Below are 20,730 nucleotides of genomic sequence, written 5' to 3' on the forward strand. Positions count from 1 at the left end.
TTTAGTTTGCAGAAGAGAAGACGGAGAGGAGACTTAACAGCGGTCTACAAATATCTAAAGGGCTGTCACATTGTAGAAGGATCAACTTTATTCTCATTTGCACAAGGAAAGACTAGAAGCAATGGGATGAAACTGAATGGGAGGAGACACAGATTAGATATTAGAAAAAACTTTTTGACAGAGTGATCAATGAGTGGAACAAGCTGCCACGAGAAGTGGTGAGTTCTCGTTCAATGGAAGTCTTCAAACAGAGGCTGGACAGACATCTGTCTGGGATGATTTAGCGCATCCTGCTTTGAGCAGGGGGTTGGACCAGATGGCCCAGGAGGTCCCTTTCAACTCTACGATTCTATGAGGTTAGGATTAGATACACAGCTCAGCAGTCAGTATCACACAGGATAGGATTAGATACATGGCTCAGCGATCAGTATCACATAGGAGAGGATTAGATACACTGCTCAGCAGACAGTATCACACAGGAGAGGATTAGATACACTGCTCAGCAGACAGTATCACACAGGAGAGGATTAGGTACACAGCTCAGCAGACAGTATCACACAGGAGAGGATTAGGTACACGGCTCAGCAGTCAGGATCACACAGGATAGGATTAGATACACAGCTCAGCAGTCAGTATCACACGGGAGAGGATTAGATGCACACAGCAGACAGTATCACACAGGAGAGGATTAGATACACTGCTCAGCAGACAGTATCACACAGGATAGGATTAGGTACACAGCTCAGCAGACAGTATCACACAGGAGAGGATTAGATACACAGCTCACCAGACAGTATCACACAGGATCGGATTAGGTACACAGCTCATAGAATCATAGAATCGTAGAGTTGGATTGGACCTCCCGGGCCATCTGCTCAGCACACAGTTTCACACAGGAGAGGATTAGATACACAGCTCAGCAGTCAGTATCACAAAGGAGAGGATTAGATACACGGCTCATCAGTCAGTATCACACAGGAGAGGATTAGATACACGGCTCAGCAGTCAGTATCACAAAGGAGAGGATTAGATACACGGCTCATCAGTCAGTATCACACAGGAGAGGATTAGATACACGGCTCAGCAGTCAGCATCACACAGGATAGGATTAGATACACATCTCAGCAGTCAGTGTCACACAGGAGAGGATTAGATACACTGCTCAGCAGTCAGTGTCACACAGGAGAGGATTAGATGCACGGCTCAGCAGTCAGTATCACACAGGAGAGGATTAGCTACACGGCTCAGCAGTCAGTATCACACAGGATAGGATTAGATACACGGCTCAGCAGTCAGTATCACACAGGAGAGGATTAGATACACGGCTCAGCAGTCAGTATCACACAGGAGAGGATTAGATACACGGCTCAGCAGTCAGTATCACACAGGAGAGGATTAGATACACGGCTCAGCAGTCAGTATCACACAGGAGAGGATTAGAAACACTGCTCAGCAGTCCGTATCACACAGGATAGGATAAGATACACGGCTCAGCAGACAGTATCACACAGGATAGGATTAGATACACGGCTCAGCAGACAGTATCACACAGGAGAGGATTAGACACACGGCTCAGCAGTCCGTATCACACAGGATAGGATTAGATACACGGCTCAGCAGTCAGTATCACACAGGAGAGGATTAGATACACGGCTCAGCAGTCAGTATCACACAGGATAGGATTAGATACACGTCTCAGCAGACAGTATCACACAGGATAGGATTAGATACACGGCTCAGCAGACAGTATTGCACAGGAGAGGATTAGATACAGAGATACACATGTTGTTTATCAAAAGGTTCTTGAATGAGTTGAAGATAAAATCCTATCAATACTTGGGTAATCGTTTAGTGAATTTGTGTTGCAGATCTGTAGTGTTGAATATATGATGTGAAATGTTTTTATGTGTAATATAATCATAATTTGCCCGGTTGGTTTCTATGCCCGGGCAGCGCCGACTCTTCAGCTAGTTGTTTATAAAATGAAATAATCAATAAAAGTAATCTGATTAAAAAAAGTTATTGTGGGACCCTGCGCTTTACACCGGTGTTCTGAACTGTCTACTTTGTCATGAGTTTCATTATTTTGCTATTTTTTGTCAGTGTAAAGATATTTTTCTAACCTTTGTTACCCTTTATCTGGGACATTTTTCTATGGTTTTGTGTAATGTCCTATATGTTGTACTCCAGAGGACGAGGAGTCCATGGTTTTAGCCTTTATGGCTTTTTTTTTTGCCAGGAAGGAACTTTAACATTGGAGAACTGTTATCGATCCTGCACTAAGGACTCCTCCGGTGTTTGTATCGTCGTCCCCTGTAGTAAGTGACGTGATGTGAGCGCAGTAGGATGAAGTCCTGGCACCACCTCTGGTCATCACTACATCTTCAGTGCTCCATACACTTGGTAGTTGTAAAAACATGAACACAGATAATCCACCATATCGTCTCTTACACATAAAAACTTTAAAGAGAATCTGTCAGCAGAATTTGGTGAAGAAAATCTGCCTCTCCTCTCAGCATTGACTGGTCATCCAGACACTGTAGGGGCCGGGGAGTCACAGACGGGAGGCAGGCAGAAGGGCCGGGAAGTCACAGACGGGAGGCAGGAAGAAGGGCCGGGGAATCACAGACGGGAGGCAGGCAGAAGGGCCGGGGAGTCACAGGCGGGAGGCAGGCAGAAGGGCCGGGGAGTCACAGACGGGAGGCAGGCAGAAGGGCCGGGGAGTCACAGACGGGAGGCAGGCAGAAGGGCCGGGGAGTCACAGGCGGGAGGCAGGCAGAAGGGCCGGGGAGTCACAGGCGGAAGGCAGGCAGAAGGGCCGGGGAGTCACAGGCGGGAGGCAGGCAGAAGGGCCGGAGAGAGACAGGCCGGAGGCAGGCAGAAGGGCCGGGGAGGCACAGGCGGGAGGCAGGCAGAAGGGCCGGGGAGTCACAGGCGGGAGGCAGGCAGAAGGGCCGGGGAGTCACAGGCGGGAGGCAGGCAGAAGGGCCGGGGAGTCACAGGCGGGAGGCAGGCAGAAGGGCCGGGGAGTCACAGGCGGGAGGCAGGCAGAAGGGCCGGGGAGTTACAGACCGGAGGCAGGCAGAGGGACTCGGGAGTCACAGACCGGAGGCAGCTGGAGGGGACAGGAAATTACAGACCTTAGGCAGGCGGTGAGGCCGAGGAGTTTCAGAAGAGTTATAAGTAACTGAGGCTTCAGATTTCTATATAGGATGTTGGAAAGCACAAGCCTGGTCCTAACAGGTGGAAAGTCTCACCTGATGGACAGGTGTAAAATACCTATTAATAATCTGTAAATGTCACTGTGCAATGAGATCAGATCTGTATGTGACTGACGGTGATGTCCTTATATGATTTACAGCCTCCTATCATAACGACCCCGAAGACCCAGATCCCTTCACACCACCCAGATTTCTCCCCGAGTGACGAACCAGACATGGACGAAGACGAGAGCAACATTTCCAGAAGAATCATAGACTTCACTTCAGAGATCATCTCCCTGCTGAGTGGAGAGGTAAACTCTTCTATATTTCTATTATCTGCTGAGTGGAGAGGTAAACTCTTCTATATTTCTATTATCTGATGAGTGGAGAGGTAAACTCTTCTATATTTCTATTATCTGCTGAGTGGAGAGGTAAACTCTTCTATATTTCTAATATCTGCTGAGTGGAGAGGTAAACTCTTCTATATTTCTAATATCTGCTGAGTGGAGAGGTAAACTCTTCTATATTTCTATTATTATCTGATGAGTGGAGAGGTAAACTCTTCTATATTCCTATTATCTGCTGAGCGGAGAGGTAAACTCTTCTATATTTCTATTATTATCTGATGAGTGGAGAGGTAAACTCTTCTATATTTCTATTATCTGCTGAGCGGAGAGGTAAACTCTTCTATATTTCTATTATCTGCTGAGTGGAGAGGTAAACTCTTCTATATTTCTATTATCTGCTGAGTGGAGAGGTAAACTCTTCTATATTTCTATTACCTGCTGAGTGGAGAGGTAAACTCTTCTATATTTCTATTATCTGCTGAGTGGAGAGGTAAACTCTTCTATATTTCTATCACTATCTGCTGAGTGGAGAGGTAAACTCTTCTATATTTCTATTACCTGCTGAGTGGAGAGGTAAACTCTTCTATATTTCTATTATTATCTGCTGAGTGGAGAGGTAAACTCTTCTATATTTCTATTACCTGCTGAGTGGAGAGGTAAACTCTTCTATATTTCTATTATCTGCTGAGTGGAGAGGTAAACTCTTCTATATTTCTATTATCTGCTGAGTGGAGAGGTAAACTCTTCTATATTTCTATTACCTGCTGAGTGGAGAGGTAAACTCTTCTATATTTCTATTATTATCTGCTGAGTGGAGAGGTAAACTCTTCTATATTTCTATTACCTGCTGAGTGGAGAGGTAAACTCTTCTATATTTCTATTATCTGCTGACTGGAGAGGTAAACTCTTCTATATTTCTATTATCTGCTGAGGGGAGAGGTAAACTCTTCTATATTTCTATTATCTGCTGAGTGGAGAGGTAAACTCTTCTATATTTCTATTATCTGCTGACTGGAGAGGTAAACTCTTCTATATTTCTATTATCTGCTGAGCGGAGAGGTAAACTCTTCTATATTTCTATTATCTGCTGAGTGGAGAGGTAAACTCTTCTATATTTCTGTTATCTGCTGAGTGGAGACGTAAACTCTTCTATATTTCTGTTATCTGCTGAGTGGAGAGGTAAACTCTTCTATATTTCTATTATCTGCTGAGTGGAGAGGTAAACTCTTCTATATTTCTATTATCTGCTGAGGGGAGAGGTAAACTCTTCTATATTTCTGTTATCTGCTGAGTGGAGACGTAAACTCTTCTATATTTCTATTATCTGCTGAGGGGAGAGGTAAACTCTTCTATATTTCTATTATCTGCTGAGTGGAGAGGTAAACTCTTCTATATTTCTATTATCTGCTGAGTGGAGAGGTAAACTCTTCTATATTTCTATTATCTGCTGAGTGGAGAGGTAAACTCTTCTATATTTCTGTTATCTGCTGAGTGGAGACGTAAACTCTTCTATATTTCTATTATCTGCTGAGTGGAGAGGTAAACTCTTCTATATTTCTGTTATCTGCTGAGTGGAGACGTAAACTCTTCTATATTTCTGTTATCTGCTGAGTGGAGACGTAAACTCTTCTATATTTCTATTATCTGCTGACTGGAGAGGTAAACTCTTCTATATTTCTATCACTATCTGCTGAGTGGAGAGGTAAACTCTTCTATATTTCTATTATTATCTGCTGAGTGGAGAGGTAAACTCTTCTATATTTCTATTATCTGCTGAGTGGAGAGGTAAACTCTTCTATATTTCTAATATCTGCTGAGTGGAGAGGTAAACTCTTCTATATTTCTATTATTATCTGATGAGTGGAGAGGTAAACTCTTCTATATTTCTATTATCTGCTGAGCGGAGAGGTAAACTCTTCTATATTTCTATTATTATCTGATGAGTGGAGAGGTAAACTCTTCTATATTTCTATTATCTGCTGAGCGGAGAGGTAAACTCTTCTATATTTCTATTATCTGCTGAGTGGAGAGGTAAACTCTTCTATATTTCTATTATCTGCTGAGTGGAGAGGTAAACTCTTCTATATTTCTATTACCTGCTGAGTGGAGAGGTAAACTCTTCTATATTTCTATTATCTGCTGAGTGGAGAGGTAAACTCTTCTATATTTCTATCACTATCTGCTGAGTGGAGAGGTAAACTCTTCTATATTTCTATTATTATCTGATGAGTGGAGAGGTAAACTCTTCTATATTCCTATTATCTGCTGAGCGGAGAGGTAAACTCTTCTATATTTCTATTATTATCTGATGAGTGGAGAGGTAAACTCTTCTATATTTCTATTATCTGCTGAGCGGAGAGGTAAACTCTTCTATATTTCTATTATCTGCTGAGTGGAGAGGTAAACTCTTCTATATTTCTATTATCTGCTGAGTGGAGAGGTAAACTCTTCTATATTTCTATTACCTGCTGAGTGGAGAGGTAAACTCTTCTATATTTCTATTATCTGCTGAGTGGAGAGGTAAACTCTTCTATATTTCTATCACTATCTGCTGAGTGGAGAGGTAAACTCTTCTATATTTCTATTACCTGCTGAGTGGAGAGGTAAACTCTTCTATATTTCTATTATTATCTGCTGAGTGGAGAGGTAAACTCTTCTATATTTCTATTACCTGCTGAGTGGAGAGGTAAACTCTTCTATATTTCTATTATCTGCTGAGTGGAGAGGTAAACTCTTCTATATTTCTATTATCTGCTGAGTGGAGAGGTAAACTCTTCTATATTTCTATCACTATCTGCTGAGTGGAGAGGTAAACTCTTCTATATTTCTATTACCTGCTGAGTGGAGAGGTAAACTCTTCTATATTTCTATTATTATCTGCTGAGTGGAGAGGTAAACTCTTCTATATTTCTATTACCTGCTGAGTGGAGAGGTAAACTCTTCTATATTTCTATTATCTGCTGACTGGAGAGGTAAACTCTTCTATATTTCTATTATCTGCTGAGGGGAGAGGTAAACTCTTCTATATTTCTATTATCTGCTGAGTGGAGAGGTAAACTCTTCTATATTTCTATTATCTGCTGACTGGAGAGGTAAACTCTTCTATATTTCTATTATCTGCTGAGCGGAGAGGTAAACTCTTCTATATTTCTATTATCTGCTGAGTGGAGAGGTAAACTCTTCTATATTTCTGTTATCTGCTGAGTGGAGACGTAAACTCTTCTATATTTCTGTTATCTGCTGAGTGGAGAGGTAAACTCTTCTATATTTCTATTATCTGCTGAGTGGAGAGGTAAACTCTTCTATATTTCTATTATCTGCTGAGGGGAGAGGTAAACTCTTCTATATTTCTGTTATCTGCTGAGTGGAGACATAAACTCTTCTATATTTCTATTATCTGCTGAGGGGAGAGGTAAACTCTTCTATATTTCTATTATCTGCTGAGTGGAGAGGTAAACTCTTCTATATTTCTATTATCTGCTGAGTGGAGAGGTAAACTCTTCTATATTTCTGTTATCTGCTGAGTGGAGACGTAAACTCTTCTATATTTCTATTATCTGCTGAGTGGAGAGGTAAACTCTTCTATATTTCTGTTATCTGCTGAGTGGAGACGTAAACTCTTCTATATTTCTGTTATCTGCTGAGTGGAGACGTAAACTCTTCTATATTTCTATTATCTGCTGACTGGAGAGGTAAACTCTTCTATATTTCTATTATCTGCTGAGTGGAGAGGTAAACTCTTCTATATTTCTATTATTATCTGCTGAGTGGAGAGGTAAACTCTTCTATATTTCTATTATCTGCTGACTGGAGAGGTAAACTCTTCTATATTTCTATGATCTGCTGAGCGGAGAGGTAAACTCTTCTATATTTCTATGATCTGCTGAGTGGAGACGTAAACTCTTCTATATTTCTGTTATCTGCTGAGTGGAGACGTAAACTCTTCTATATTTCTATTATTATGTTCTGAGTGGAGAGGTAAACTCTTCTATATTTCTGTTATCTGCTGAGTGGAGAGGTAAACTCTTCTATATTTTTATTATCTGCTGAGCGGAGAGGTAAACTCTTCTATATTTCTATTATCTGCTGAGTGGAGAGGTAAACTCTTCTATATTTCTATTACCTGCTGAGCGGAGAGGTAAACTCTTCTATATTTCTATTACCTGCTGAGTGGAGGGGTAAACTCTTCTATATTTCTATTATTATGTTCTGAGTGGAGAGGTAAACTCTTCTATATTTCTGTTATCTGCTGAGTGGAGAGGTAAACTCTTCTATATTTCTATCACTATCTGCTGAGTGGAGAGGTAAACTCTTCTATATTTCTATTATTATGTTCTGAGTGGAGAGGTAAACGCTTCTATATTTTTATTATCTGCTGAGTGGAGAGGTAAACTCTTCTATATTTCTATCACTATCTGCTGAGTGGAGAGGTAAACTCTTCTATATTTCTATGATCTGCTGAGTGGAGAGGTAAACTCTTCTATATTTCTATTATCTGCTGAGTGGAGAGGTAAACTCTTCTATATTTCTATTATTATGTTCTGAGTGGAGAGGTAAACTCTTCTATATTTTTATTATTATCTGCTGAGTGGAGAGGTAAACTCTTCTATATTTCTATCACTATCTGCTGAGTGGAGAGGTAAACTCTTCTATATTTCTATGATCTGCTGAGTGGAGAGGTAAACTCTTCTATATTTCTATTATTATCTGCTGAGTGGAGAGGTAAACTCTTCTATATTTCTATTATTATCTGCTGAGCGGAGAGGTAAACTCTTCTATATTTTTATTATCTGCTGAGTGGAGAGGTAAACTCTTCTATATTTCTATTATGTTCTGAGTGGAGAGGTAAACTCTTCTATATTTCTATAATCTGCTGAGTGGAGAGGTAAACTCTTCTATATTTCTGTTATCTGCTGAGTGGAGAGGTAAACTCTTCTATATTTCTGTTATCTGCTGAGTGGAGAGGTAAACTCTTCTATATTTCTATAATCTGCTGAGTGGAGAGGTAAACTCTTCTATATTTTTATTATCTGCTGAGCGGAGAGGTAAACTCTTCTATATTTTTATTATCTGCTGAGTGGAGAGGTAAACTCTTCTATATTTCTATTATCTGCTGAGCGGAGAGGTAAACTCTTCTATATTTCTGTTATCTGCTGAGTGGAGAGGTAAACTCTTCTATATTTTTATTATTATCTGCTGAGTGGAGAGGTAAACTCTTCTATATTTCTATTATTTGCTGAGTGGGGAGGTAAACTCTTCTATATTTCTATTATCTGCTGAGTGGAGAGGTAAACTCTTCTATATTTCTATTATCTGCTGAGTGGAGATGTAAACTCCTCTATATTTCTATTATCTGTTGAGTGGAGAGGTAAACTCTTCTATATTTCTATTATCTGCTGAGTGGAGAGGTAAACTCTTCTATATTTCTATTATCTGCTGAGAGGAGAGGTAAACTCTTCTATATTTTTATTATCTGCTGAGTGGAGAGGTAAACTCTTCTATATTTCTATTATCTGCTGAGTGGATCCCTTTCCAGACATATTGTTATCTGCATTAAGGCTAATTTCTTTTGTGTTCTACTGCAGTTGCACTAAACTGGTTTCCACCCGCAATCAGGGCGAGGGTGTATGCGGCGGAGGAGGAGCTAACCTTTTTTTGTTCACTTAGTGTCAGCCTCCTGGCAGCAGTAGCATACACCCAAAGAGTGGTCGTAAATGGCTGCACATCCAGTTGGAAGAATGTCTCAAGTGGGGTACCACAGGGCTCTGTCCTGGGCCCTGTATTGTTCAACATCTTTATCAACGATTTAGATGAAGGAATTGAGGGTAAACTGATTAAATTTGCTGATGACACAAAGCTAGGAGGGATAGCTAATACTAGAGAAGAGAGAGAGAGGATTCAAAAAGATTTAAATAAACTGGAGAAGTGGGCAGCAACTAACAGAATGGTTTTTAACAGGGAGAAATGCAAAGTACTACATCTGGGCAATAAAAATGAAAAAAGCATATACAGAATGGGAGGAATAGGGCTAAGTGACAGCACATGTGAAAAAGACTTGGGTATACTAATAGATCACAGACTGAATATGAGTCAACAGTGTGATGCAGCAGCAAAAAAGGCAAATGCAATTCTAGGATGTATTAACAGAAGCATACAGTCTAGATCACGTGAAGTCATTATTTCCCTCTACTCCTCTTTGGTCAGACCTCATCTGGAATATTGTGTCCAGTTTTGGGCACCACATTTTAAAAAAGACATCAACAAACTGGAGCAAGTTCAGAAAAGAGTGACCAGAATGGTGACCGGTCTGCAAACCCTGTCTTATGAGGAAAGGTTGCAGGATTTGGGAATGTTTAGTTTGCAAAAGAGAAGACTGAGAGGAGACTTAATAGCTGTCTACAAATATCTAAAGGGCTGTCACATTGTAGAAGGATCAACTTTATTCTCATTTGCACAAGGAAAGACTAGAAGCAATGGGATGAAACTGAATGGGAGGAGACACAGATTAGATACAGTGGGGAAAAAAAGTATTTAGTCAGTCAGCAATAGTGCAAGTTCCACCACTTAAAAAGATGAGAGGCGTCTGTAATTTACATCATAGGTAGACCTCAACTATGGGAGACAAACTGAGAAAAAAAAATCCAGAAAATCACATTGTCTGTTTTTTTTTCATTTTATTTGCATATTATGGTGGAAAATAAGTATTTGGTCAGAAACAAGCAATCAAGATTTCTGGCTCTCACAGACCTGTAACTTCTTCTTTAAGAGTCTCCTCTTTCCTCCACTCATTACCTGTAGTAATGGCACCTGTTTAAACTTGTTATCAGTATAAAAAGACACCTGTGCACACCCTCAAACAGTCTGACTCCAAACTCCACTATGGTGAAGACCAAAGAGCTGTCAAAGGACACCAGAAACAAAATTGTAGCCCTGCACCAGGCTGGGAAGACTGAATCTGCAATAGCCAACCAGCTTGGAGTGAAGAAATCAACTGTGGGAGCAATAATTAGAAAATGGAAGACATACAAGACCACTGATAATCTCCCTCGATCTGGTGCTCCACGCAAAATCCCACCCCGTGGGGTCAGAATGATCACAAGAACGGTGAGCAAAAATCCCAGAACCACGCAGGGGGACCTAGTGAATGAACTGCAGAGAGCTGGGACCAATGTAACAAGGCCTACCATAAGTAACACACTACGCCACCATGGACTCAGATCCTGCAGTGCCAGACGTGTCCCACTGCTTAAGCCTGTACATGTCCGGGCCCGTCTGAAGTTTGCTAGAGAGCATTTGGATGATCCAGAGGAGTTTTGGGAGAATGTCCTATGGTCTGATGAAACCAAACTGGAACTGTTTGGTAGAAACACAACTTGTCGTGTTTGGAGGAAAAAGAATACTGAGTTGCATCCATCAAACACCATACCTACTGTAAAGCATGGTGGTGGAAACATCATGCTTTGGGGCTGTTTCTCTGCAAAGGGGCCAGGACGACTGATCCGGGTACATGAAAGAATGAATGGGGCCATGTATCGTGAGATTTTGAGTGCAAACCTCCTTCCATCAGCAAGGGCATTGAAGATGAAACGTGGCTGGGTCTTTCAACATGACAATGATCCAAAGCACACCGCCAGGGCAACGAAGGAGTGGCTTCGTAAGAAGCATTTCAAGGTCCTGGAGTGGCCTAGCCAGTCTCCAGATCTCAACCCTATAGAAAACCTTTGGAGGGAGTTGAAAGTCCGTGTTGCCAAGCGAAAAGCCAAAAACATCACTGCTCTAGAGGAGATCTGCATGGAGGAATGGGCCAACATACCAACAACAGTGTGTGGCAACCTTGTGAAGACTTACAGAAACGTTTGACCTCTGTCATTGCCAACAAAGGATATATCACAAAGTATTGAGATGAAATTTTGTTTCTGACCAAATACTTATTTTCCACCATAATATGCAAATAAAATGAAAAAAAAACAGACAATGTGATTTTCTGGATTTTTTTTTCTCAGTTTGTCTCCCATAGTTGAGGTCTACCTATGATGTAAATTACAGACGCCTCTCATCTTTTTAAGTGGTGGAACTTGCACTATTGCTGACTGACTAAATACTTTTTTTCCCCACTGTATTAGAAAAAACTTTTTGACAGTTAGAGTGATCAATGAGTGGAACAGGCTGCCACGAGAAGTGGTGAGTTCTCCTTCAATGGAAGTCTTCAAACAGAGGCTGGACAGACATCTGACTGGGATGATTTAGCGAATCCTGCTTTGAGCAGGGGGTTGGACCAGATGGCCCAGGAGGTCCCTTCCAACTCTACGATTCTATGATTCTATGATTCTACCTGTGTCCCCCAATGAGCTTCTCGGAGAAAAAGATTTTACAGTGATTTATCACAAAAATCCAAGTTTTTTTCTCAGGGGAAAACAACAACATTAGCATGCATAAAGAGACACAAATTAACCCCAAAAACACATGAAAAAAATGCATCAAAACATGCATTTTTGTTGTAGCTTCTTTCCTGCCAAGAAATCAGGGTTTGCTGCAGAAAAAAAATGCAGCAAAAACGCCGTGTGGACATACCCTAGGTGTGACCCTAACCCCCATCCGAACCATCCCTGGGCATTATAAGTTTATAACCTTATTTGCCCCAGGAACCCTGCTGACAGAGGTTTGAGTTAAATTGTTGGTCTCCTGTCTATTTTAAATTTACCACAGAGAAGCCCCTTAAGGATCTGGTTCTTTCTCCAGGAGACTTCCGGAACCAAACTGTCAGGGGCGCACAATGGTTGTTATGTGGGGAGAGTATAATAAAAGTCCTTAAAGAGGAACAAACCTCGTTTACGGCTGTCATTAGATGTATTATCAGAGAGGAAGTACAGGTCACGGTATCCAATCTTGCACCCCCTATAGTGAGGCCGTGTTCACACCGTGCGGCAATGAAGTAGTGACCCAGTAAGATCATAGCAGAATGTCCTGTGGGGATCTGTACTCGCTCGGCTGAAGATGAGGCAGGCACAGTAAGCGGTATTACTGGGATGTCCAAGCAAGTTTATTAATGCGGCATAAACTGCTCTGGACAGGAAAAAAAAATGAATCGCCTTTTCTGGCACAACATGAAAACAAAGCGGAAACAGTCCATATAGCCCTGCGGGTCCGCCCGCTCGGGTCAGTGTCCTCAGAAACACACACAATGGAGGTCTCCACACCTCCACCCACAGACACTGAATGAAGCAACTGGCCTCCATTTTATTAGCCAAACCACGCCCGTGGGGTGGGGATATGTGAGCGGTCATTCCCACCCATCTCTTATGACTGCTCATAAAACCCTCGAGCGGCCAAAACAACTCTCTCAGCACTATACGTGCTGGAGCATACCCCTGAGCTCACATCACCGCAGCTATGAGCCGCAATGACACACATCTCCCCTCCAGGACTTGTCCGGCAGCCATCTTGCAGTCTTTAATGTCCAAAACTTACAAATGACAAGTAAACAGTATCCTCTGGATCACAGCCGGGGCATCAAAATAGTTTGTATCTGAGACCGGTTGCCATGGGCGACTGCACCACCATGTCATGCTGAGGGATGCCAGGCGTTCGTTTACCTTGGCTCTGTGGTGCCTTCACACAAGCCGGATGTTGCAGAGCCTCCTGCTCTGCCGCTTGCAAACAAACACTGACACATCCATCCCTTTACTGCAGGGTTTGTAAATGGAATCTGTGGCCACTTGTAAGACCCGACCTGGAGGAAACAAACTGCCCCACTACCATCCTGTAGTTCACTCCAAAAATAAAAGCCCTTAACGGGTTTTCCTTAACATTGCCTTGACCAAATAACTTGACCAGGTCCACACTTTTATTTTGCACTGCAACCACAGCTATATCTGTGACTGCAATGCACTCCAGCGGGTTTAATACTCTTCTATGTGCATCCTGGGGGATAAATATCGACCCTCGCATAAGATCCCCCTCACTGGTTCTTACCCCTCAGACGGTTCAGAGAAATTGCGTCACAAAAGGGCTAGATGGGACATGTAGGAATCATCAGAGGCGGAAGAATGTTCTTACTACTCTGATCAGGACCTAGAAGGAGAGTAAGTTACACCCCAGAGCCCCTCAGAGGAAAGAAAGCTTATTTCTCATCTGAGAACACTGATGATTTGTTATGTGCGGAGTACTATGAAGATTGAAGAAACTTAGGTGACGCACTCAATACAGGACGAGATGTTCAGAGGTCTGAGAAACGGAGTGTTCCCAGTTACAGCCATCTGCTAGCTCTGTGAAGCCGCCATTTTTGACATTTCTTCCTGCTCCCAGAATATTCCCCCTGTGGTCCTAAGTCCTGCATAAGAGCAGGCAGATGATATATCCTTTGTGTGGAGGCAATATGTGGATGAAGCCTTAAAGGGAATCTGTCACCTGCTGCCGGCATTGACATCAGGGGCTTATCTACAGCATTCTGTCATGCTGTAGATAAGCCTCCGATGTAACCTGAAAAAAGAAAAACACTAGATTATACTCACCGGAGGGGCGGTCCGGTCCGATGGCTGTCGCGGTCCAGTCCAGCGCCTCCCATCTTGCAGCGATGCCGTCCTCTTCTTCCCTTCCTGTAGTGGCTCCGGTGCAGGTGCACTGCTCTGCCTTGTTGAGGGCAGAGCAGAATACTGCAGTACGCAGGCCCCAGACCTCTCCCGACGCCTGCACACTGCATGACTCTGCTCTGCCCTCAACAGGGCAGAGCAGTGCGCCGGAGCCACTACAGGAAGGGAAGAAGAGGACGGCATCATATGAAGATGGGAGGCACCGGACTGCGACACCCATCGGAGTGGATCACCCCCTCCGGTGAGTATAATCTAACGTGTTTTTCTTCTCTTTCAGGTTTCATCGGGGGGGCTTATCTACAGCATTACAGAAAGCATTACAGAATGCTGGAGATAAGCCCCTGATGTCAATGCCGGCAGCTGATAGGCAAAAAAAAAGGGTGACAGATTCCCTTTAACCATTTTTTCTGCTGACATTCGTCTACCTTACAATTATATATTTCCTTCACAAGGAATCTAATAGAGTCCGGCTTAGTCATTTCAGCAGCCCTCACGGAAATTGGTCAGGGCATCTATTCCACTCTCTTCTCCATAAAGAAACCCTCAGGAAAATGTTGTACCATTAAAATCATAGAATGGTAGAGTTGGAAGGGACCTCCTGGGCCGTCTGGTACAACCCCCTGCTCAAAGCAGGATTCGCTAAACCATCTCACAGATGTCTGTCCAGCCTCGGTTTGAAGTCTTCCATTGAAGGAGAACTCACCACCTCTCGTGGCAGCCTGTTCCACTCATTGATCACTCTGTCAAAAAGTGTTTTCTAATATCTAATCTGTGTCTCCTCCCATTCAGTTTCATCCCATTGCTTCTAGTCTTTCCTTGTGCAAATGAGAATAAAGATGATCTTTCTACAATGTGACATTTCTTGAGATATTTGTAGACAGTTATTATAATCCTAAAGCCCCGTAATCAGTGGGTCAGGTAGAGGAAATTCAAAATAAAAGCTATAAAATCAACTATCCCGTTAATAGGGATGGACTCGGTAATGTGCACACTAGATCTTAAAGACGGATAGTGTCATGTGGCATCCATCCTGCCTGCCAACAGTTCCTGAGGTTTGCATTGGCATATCAGGGAATAATCCACCACTTACAACTCCAGTGCCTTCCATTCGGCCTGTCCTCTGCACCTTGTATTTTCACAAAAATAATGACTGAAGTGGTGGCTTTCTTGAGAAAGAAAGGGATAATTATCATCCCTTATTTGGATGACCTTCTCTTGGTGGTGGACTCGGTGACTCATCTCTCCAAGACTATCCTCATTCTAAAGGGCCTGTCAAACTAAGCGATATCGCTATAACTTGTGACACCTGGAAAGCATTTTTAGGGGTCCTCCTCGACTCCCATCTCAGAATACCCTTTCTGACCCTTATAAAAATGTATGAAATCAGAAACAGGATTCAATCTTTCCAGAGGAAGAAAAGAGTGTCAGTCAGGTATGCAATGAGAATCTTGGGATTGATGACATCTTGCATCCCAAGCATACAGTGGAGCCAGGCCCACTCAAGCGGGTTGCAGGAAGCAATTATGACAACCTGGGACAGACATCTATCTGAACTAGACAAAAAAAAAACTTATCCACAGGTCTAAGATCTTCACTGTCATAGAGGACGTCCCTCACAAATCTCCAAAAAGGGGCACTATGGATCCTATCCCCATTCATCCGGGTTATTACTGAAGCAATCGACCTGGGTTGGGGAGCAAAAGTAGAAGTTCAATACCTTGAAGGAACAAGGTCCCTAGAAGTATGCAGAAAATCATCCAACTACAGAGAGCTTCGAGCAGTATAGGAGCGATCCAGCGGTGCCAGGACAGTCTCGGGTCCACAGGTAAAGATCTGATTAGACAACATCACAGGTCTTCTTTGTCTGGCATCAGGGGGACCCAAAAAGAGAGCTCTATCGGCCCTGGCCCGGCAGATATTTCAGTGGGCAAAAAAGACCGTCCTTTCTATTTCAGTAGTCCACCTGAATGGTTCCAAAAACAAAATTGCACACTTCCTCAGCAGGACGATTGTATGGTTCTATGAATGTGAGTTGAACACGGAGGTGTTTCATCAGCTGCCTTAGCGTTGCGATGTTCCGTGTCTAGACCTGTTCTAAACTTAGAAAAATACGAAAGTGACAAATTTCTTTTCCATAAATTCAGAAGACAATCCGGAGTGTGGATTCCCTGTCCCAAAGCTGAGACGGAGAGCTGCTATATGCTTCTCCCCCTTTTTCATTAATCCCATGAAGATCGAGCCACAGTGATACTGATCACCCCTTTCTGGCCAAAAAGAAGTTGGTTTCCCTTGTGAAATCTCATGTTTCTAGAGGATCCAGTTCCCCTTCCACAAAGGTACGACCTTCTATCTAACGGTCCCCTCATACATCAGGATATACAGCTATTGCACCTGACAGCTTGGATCCTGAGAGACAGATCTTAATCTCTAAGGGTCTGTCAGATCAAGTAGTTACCACAATGCAGGCAAATAGGAAACCAATTACCTCGGCTAATTGCTCTAAAGCCTGGAAGATATTTTGCTCCCATGTCGAAGAATCCACGGGGGACTCCTTCCAGCCTGACATTCCCAGGATTCTAGAATTTCTCCAGCTATGATTTGAAAAAGGATTAAGACCTTACACACTTACAGTTCAGATATCTACCCTAATCGCCTATTAAGACTACCCGCCAGCAGACCATCACCTACGATTAGGAGGTCAGTACCATCATGGGACCTGCATTTGGTAGTGTATACTTTTATGTAAACCTCCCGAACTTATCCAAAACTCGTCCCAGCCAATGCCAATTTCCATTATCAAACACCTTTTTAGCTTCTACGGCCAGAAGAGCTGGTTCCCTTCACTAACCCTTCCCTGTTCATCCCATCTCAGACTGCCTGTTCCATATTAAAGACTGCTGCCCTGTTTCTTCCCAATCCTCTTCGGTGTGAACGTATAAGTGAGGGTAGTATCTCTGATAACCCATCCGCTATTATTTATGACATAATCTTAATGTCTTGATTTATCAATGTTTTTGAGAACCAGGATCTGTTATATCTTTCCACATTTATGTAGTAGCTTAATGTGCGCCATATTTCCTGATTTTAGGAGAATTTTTTCTTGGAACGTGTGATTAAATACTTTTACCAAGGTTGGAGCAATATCTTTATTCAACAACTTAATAGAACTCACCCGTGAGTCAACCGGGGCGTTAATATCTTTATTGTCTTCACCACCTCCTCTTCTTTTATCAATGCAGTAAGTCTATCTCTATCTGAAATATTTCTAGTAGGTAATGTCAGTGTATTTAGACAACGCTCACTCTCTTCTTCACCTACTCCATCTTGTTTGTAAAGTGTTGAGTAAAATTTGCTAAAAGCTTTATTTACTTTTTTTGGGTCATTCTGTAATTTTCCACCCGAGTTCCTCAGGCTGTTAATATATGTTATGGGTCTCTTTCCATGGACCATCTTAGCCACAGTTGTGTTTTTATAAAATATTTCCATTCTTTTAAGTTTTTGTTAAAACATTTTTTGTATCCCACTCTACCTGCTTCATGCCCCTAAATTCAGCGTAAAGAAAACAAAACCTTCATCGATCGCTTTCCTGAATCCATCCCCTATACAGAGTGGTCACCCAGGAGAATCCAACTCCACCGCAAGTAACAACGTAATGTCTCCTCCTAACTCCTTCTTGTAATTCATATAGACAGGGATAATGTGTTCCTCCCATACAGTCCTGACATTATCATCATAATAGTCCTGACCTCCCGGGCCCTCGAGAAGATGTGTACATTGATCTTCCAAATCGGTCACTTTGTCGGTCTACAGAAAAATAAATTATTTCATCAGAGAAGAAGCTTGGTCTTCTACATAAGAGATTCCTCATCGTCAACCCCCTTCATCCTCTTCCCTATTGTTAATGGATGTTATTGATAGAATCCCCAGTGACGAACCTGGAGAAGTATTTTTGGCAAATGACACCTATTAATATATTAGTATAGCTAGTATGATGTCTTTCAGGGGGATTCCCGTTATTCTCTGAGAAGTTACCAGGTTTTGGTCCTGATTCTACCTTGGCTTCTATATCCAAGTTGGATTCCATAGAAGAGTCTCCTGTATCACCGTCTGCCTGTATCTTTCTATTTTCACCCTCACTGCTGTCTCCAGCACACTGCTGACAGAGCGGCCCAGACAGCACCACCACCAAACCACCGGCAGCAACTTTGTGTTGACTCTCGATCTCCAACTACCAGGGTCCTCGGACCTCCCAAACAGCAAGGAGTAAACCAGGTAGTCGGGGCCACATGAGCTCACCTATTGAGATGGATGGGCAGCTGCAGAGACAACACATAAACTGTCTTATGTTTCCTTATGTGTAATATTGATCATCATCTCTCCTTATACAGGATTACACAATAGAGAAGAAGACATCAGGTGACTGTGTGACTCCCATCATCCATCTCCATGTATCCGGAGGAGGGAGCAGCAATGAGAGCCCCATCACAGAAGCCCCACACTCCCCGATGCCTGAGAAGAAGATCCTAGATCTCACCACCGAGATCACAGAGCTGCTGACTGGAGAGGTGACTGCTGGGAGATTATACAGTGTACACTGGAGGATTCTGGGTGATGAGAGGAGACTGCTTGGAGATTATACAGTGTACACTGGGGGATTCTGGGTGATGAGAGGAGACTGCTGGGAGATTATACAGTATACACTGGAGGATTCTGGGTGATGAGAGGAGACTGCTGGGAGATTATACAGTGTACACTGGGGGATTCTGGGTGATGAGAGGAGACTGCTGGGAGATTATACAGTATACACTGGAGGATTCTGGGGGATGAGAGGAGACTGCTGGGAGATTATACAGTGTACACTGGAGGATTCTGGGTGATGAGAGGAGACTGCTGGGAGATTATACAGTATACACTGGAGGATTCTGGGTGATGAGAGGAGACTGCTGGGAGATTATACAGTATACACTGGAGGATTCTGGGTGATGAGAGGAGACTGCTGGGAGATTATACAGTGTACACTGGAGGATTCTGGGTGATGAGAGGAGACTGCTGGGAGATTATACAGTATACACTGGAGGATTCTGGGTGATGAGAGGAGACTGCTGGGAGATTATACAGTGTACACTGGGGGATTCTGGGTGATGAGAGGAGACTGCTGGGAGATTATACAGTATACACTGGAGGATTCTGGGTGATGAGAGGAGACTGCTGGGAGATTATACAGTATACACTGGAGGATTCTGGGTGATGAGAGGTGACTGCTGGGAGATTATACAGTGTACACTGGGGGATTCTGGGTGATGAGAGGAGACTGCTGGGAGATTATACAGTATACACTGGAGGATTCTGGGTGATGAGAGGAGACTGCTGGGAGATTATACAGTGTACACTGGGGGATTCTGGGTGATGAGAGGAGACTGCTGGGAGATTATACAGTATACACTGGAGGATTCTGGGTGATGAGAGGAGACTGCTGGGAGATTATACAGTATACACTGGAGGATTCTGGGTGATGAGAGGAGACTGCTGGGAGATTATACAGTGTACACTGGTGGATTCTGGGTGATGAGAGGAGACTGCTGGGAGATTATACAGTGTACACTGGAGGATTCTGGGTGATGAGAGGAGACTGCTGGGAGATTATACAGTATACACTGGAGGATTCTGGGTGATGAGAGGAGAGGAGACTGCTGGGAAATTATACAGTAAAACAGTGGAGTACTCAGGGTGATGAGAGGAGAGGTGAATGCTGGGAAATTATACAGTAATACAGTGGAGGATTCAGGGTAGTGGTAGTATACAGTTAGGTCCAGAATTAAACCCGGTCTAGATCGATCATGACAGAGGGCTTCCGCTTTACTAGTTGCACAAAGGCTCTGGAAAAGCTAAATAGCTCCTTGCTCCCTGAAAAGAAAGTTAGTGAATTCTGCACTTCCAAATCTAAAAGCCCCCCTGCATTCTGAGCCCCGGTGTGTTATGATTAGGTAACCGAGGAGGATAGCAGGTAAATAGGCTAGGTTACCAGATAACCAGAGAGGTTGGTAGCTTACAGACCCCTAAACTGACGACACACCTAGAATTAGCCGTGGGACGTACCTACGATGCCCTAGACGCCTCGGCACAGCCAAAGAATTAACTAAGCCTAAAGAGAGAAATGAGAAAGCTAAACTGCCCCGGAGAAGAACCCCAAAGGAATAGATAGCCCCCGAACATATATTGCCGGTGGGACAAGATGAGGCAAGAAACACAGGCAGAAAATAGAGTAAGCAAATAATGGGGCCCAAACTGTCTAGATAGAACAGGACAGAAAAGGATAATGTCTGCAATTACGCAAAAACCCTAAGAAAAATCCAACACATCTGATATGCAAAAATACTGAGGCAACACGACCTCTCCCCCACTAGATCAGAACTCTGGTTCTGATATAACAGGGGATTAGAGATACAGAAAAGACTGAAACAAGCTGTGGCATATGAAAAAGAGTCCAGCACAGGTCCCAACAGGGAACCCGGCTGAACTCGGACTAGCAGAGCAAAAATCAGAGAACAGCAAAAATGAATCAAAATTCAAAAAGGATTCAAGCAGACAAAT

At 43.0% G+C, this 20,730-nt stretch overlaps 1 protein-coding gene across 8 annotated transcripts in view; it reads left to right on the plus strand.

Moving 5' to 3' along the window:
* The window catches only part of LOC141065409 (uncharacterized), a 585,755-nt gene that overhangs the window by 10,158 nt on the left and 554,867 nt on the right, over positions 1-20,730 (plus strand). For 5 of the 8 annotated variants that reach the window (XM_073557878.1, XM_073557875.1, XM_073557873.1 and 2 more), the window contains exons 2-3: positions 3,362-3,514; positions 18,528-18,704. The exons of 1 other annotated variant lie outside the window; for it this stretch is intronic. In XM_073557878.1, the coding sequence (XP_073413979.1) occupies positions 3,362-3,514; positions 18,528-18,704 (330 nt within the window). Of the gene's footprint in view, positions 1-2,239; positions 2,319-3,361; positions 3,515-16,282; positions 18,412-18,527; positions 18,705-20,730 lie in introns of those variants that run through there. 2 more of the 8 variants (XM_073557876.1, XM_073557880.1) reach the window with 2 other exon arrangements.

Source organism: Dendrobates tinctorius, unplaced genomic scaffold, assembly GCF_039654945.1.
Source record: "Dendrobates tinctorius isolate UK_male_01 unplaced genomic scaffold, ASM3965494v1 ptg000251l, whole genome shotgun sequence".
Classification (NCBI taxonomy): domain Eukaryota; kingdom Metazoa; phylum Chordata; class Amphibia; order Anura; family Dendrobatidae; genus Dendrobates; species Dendrobates tinctorius.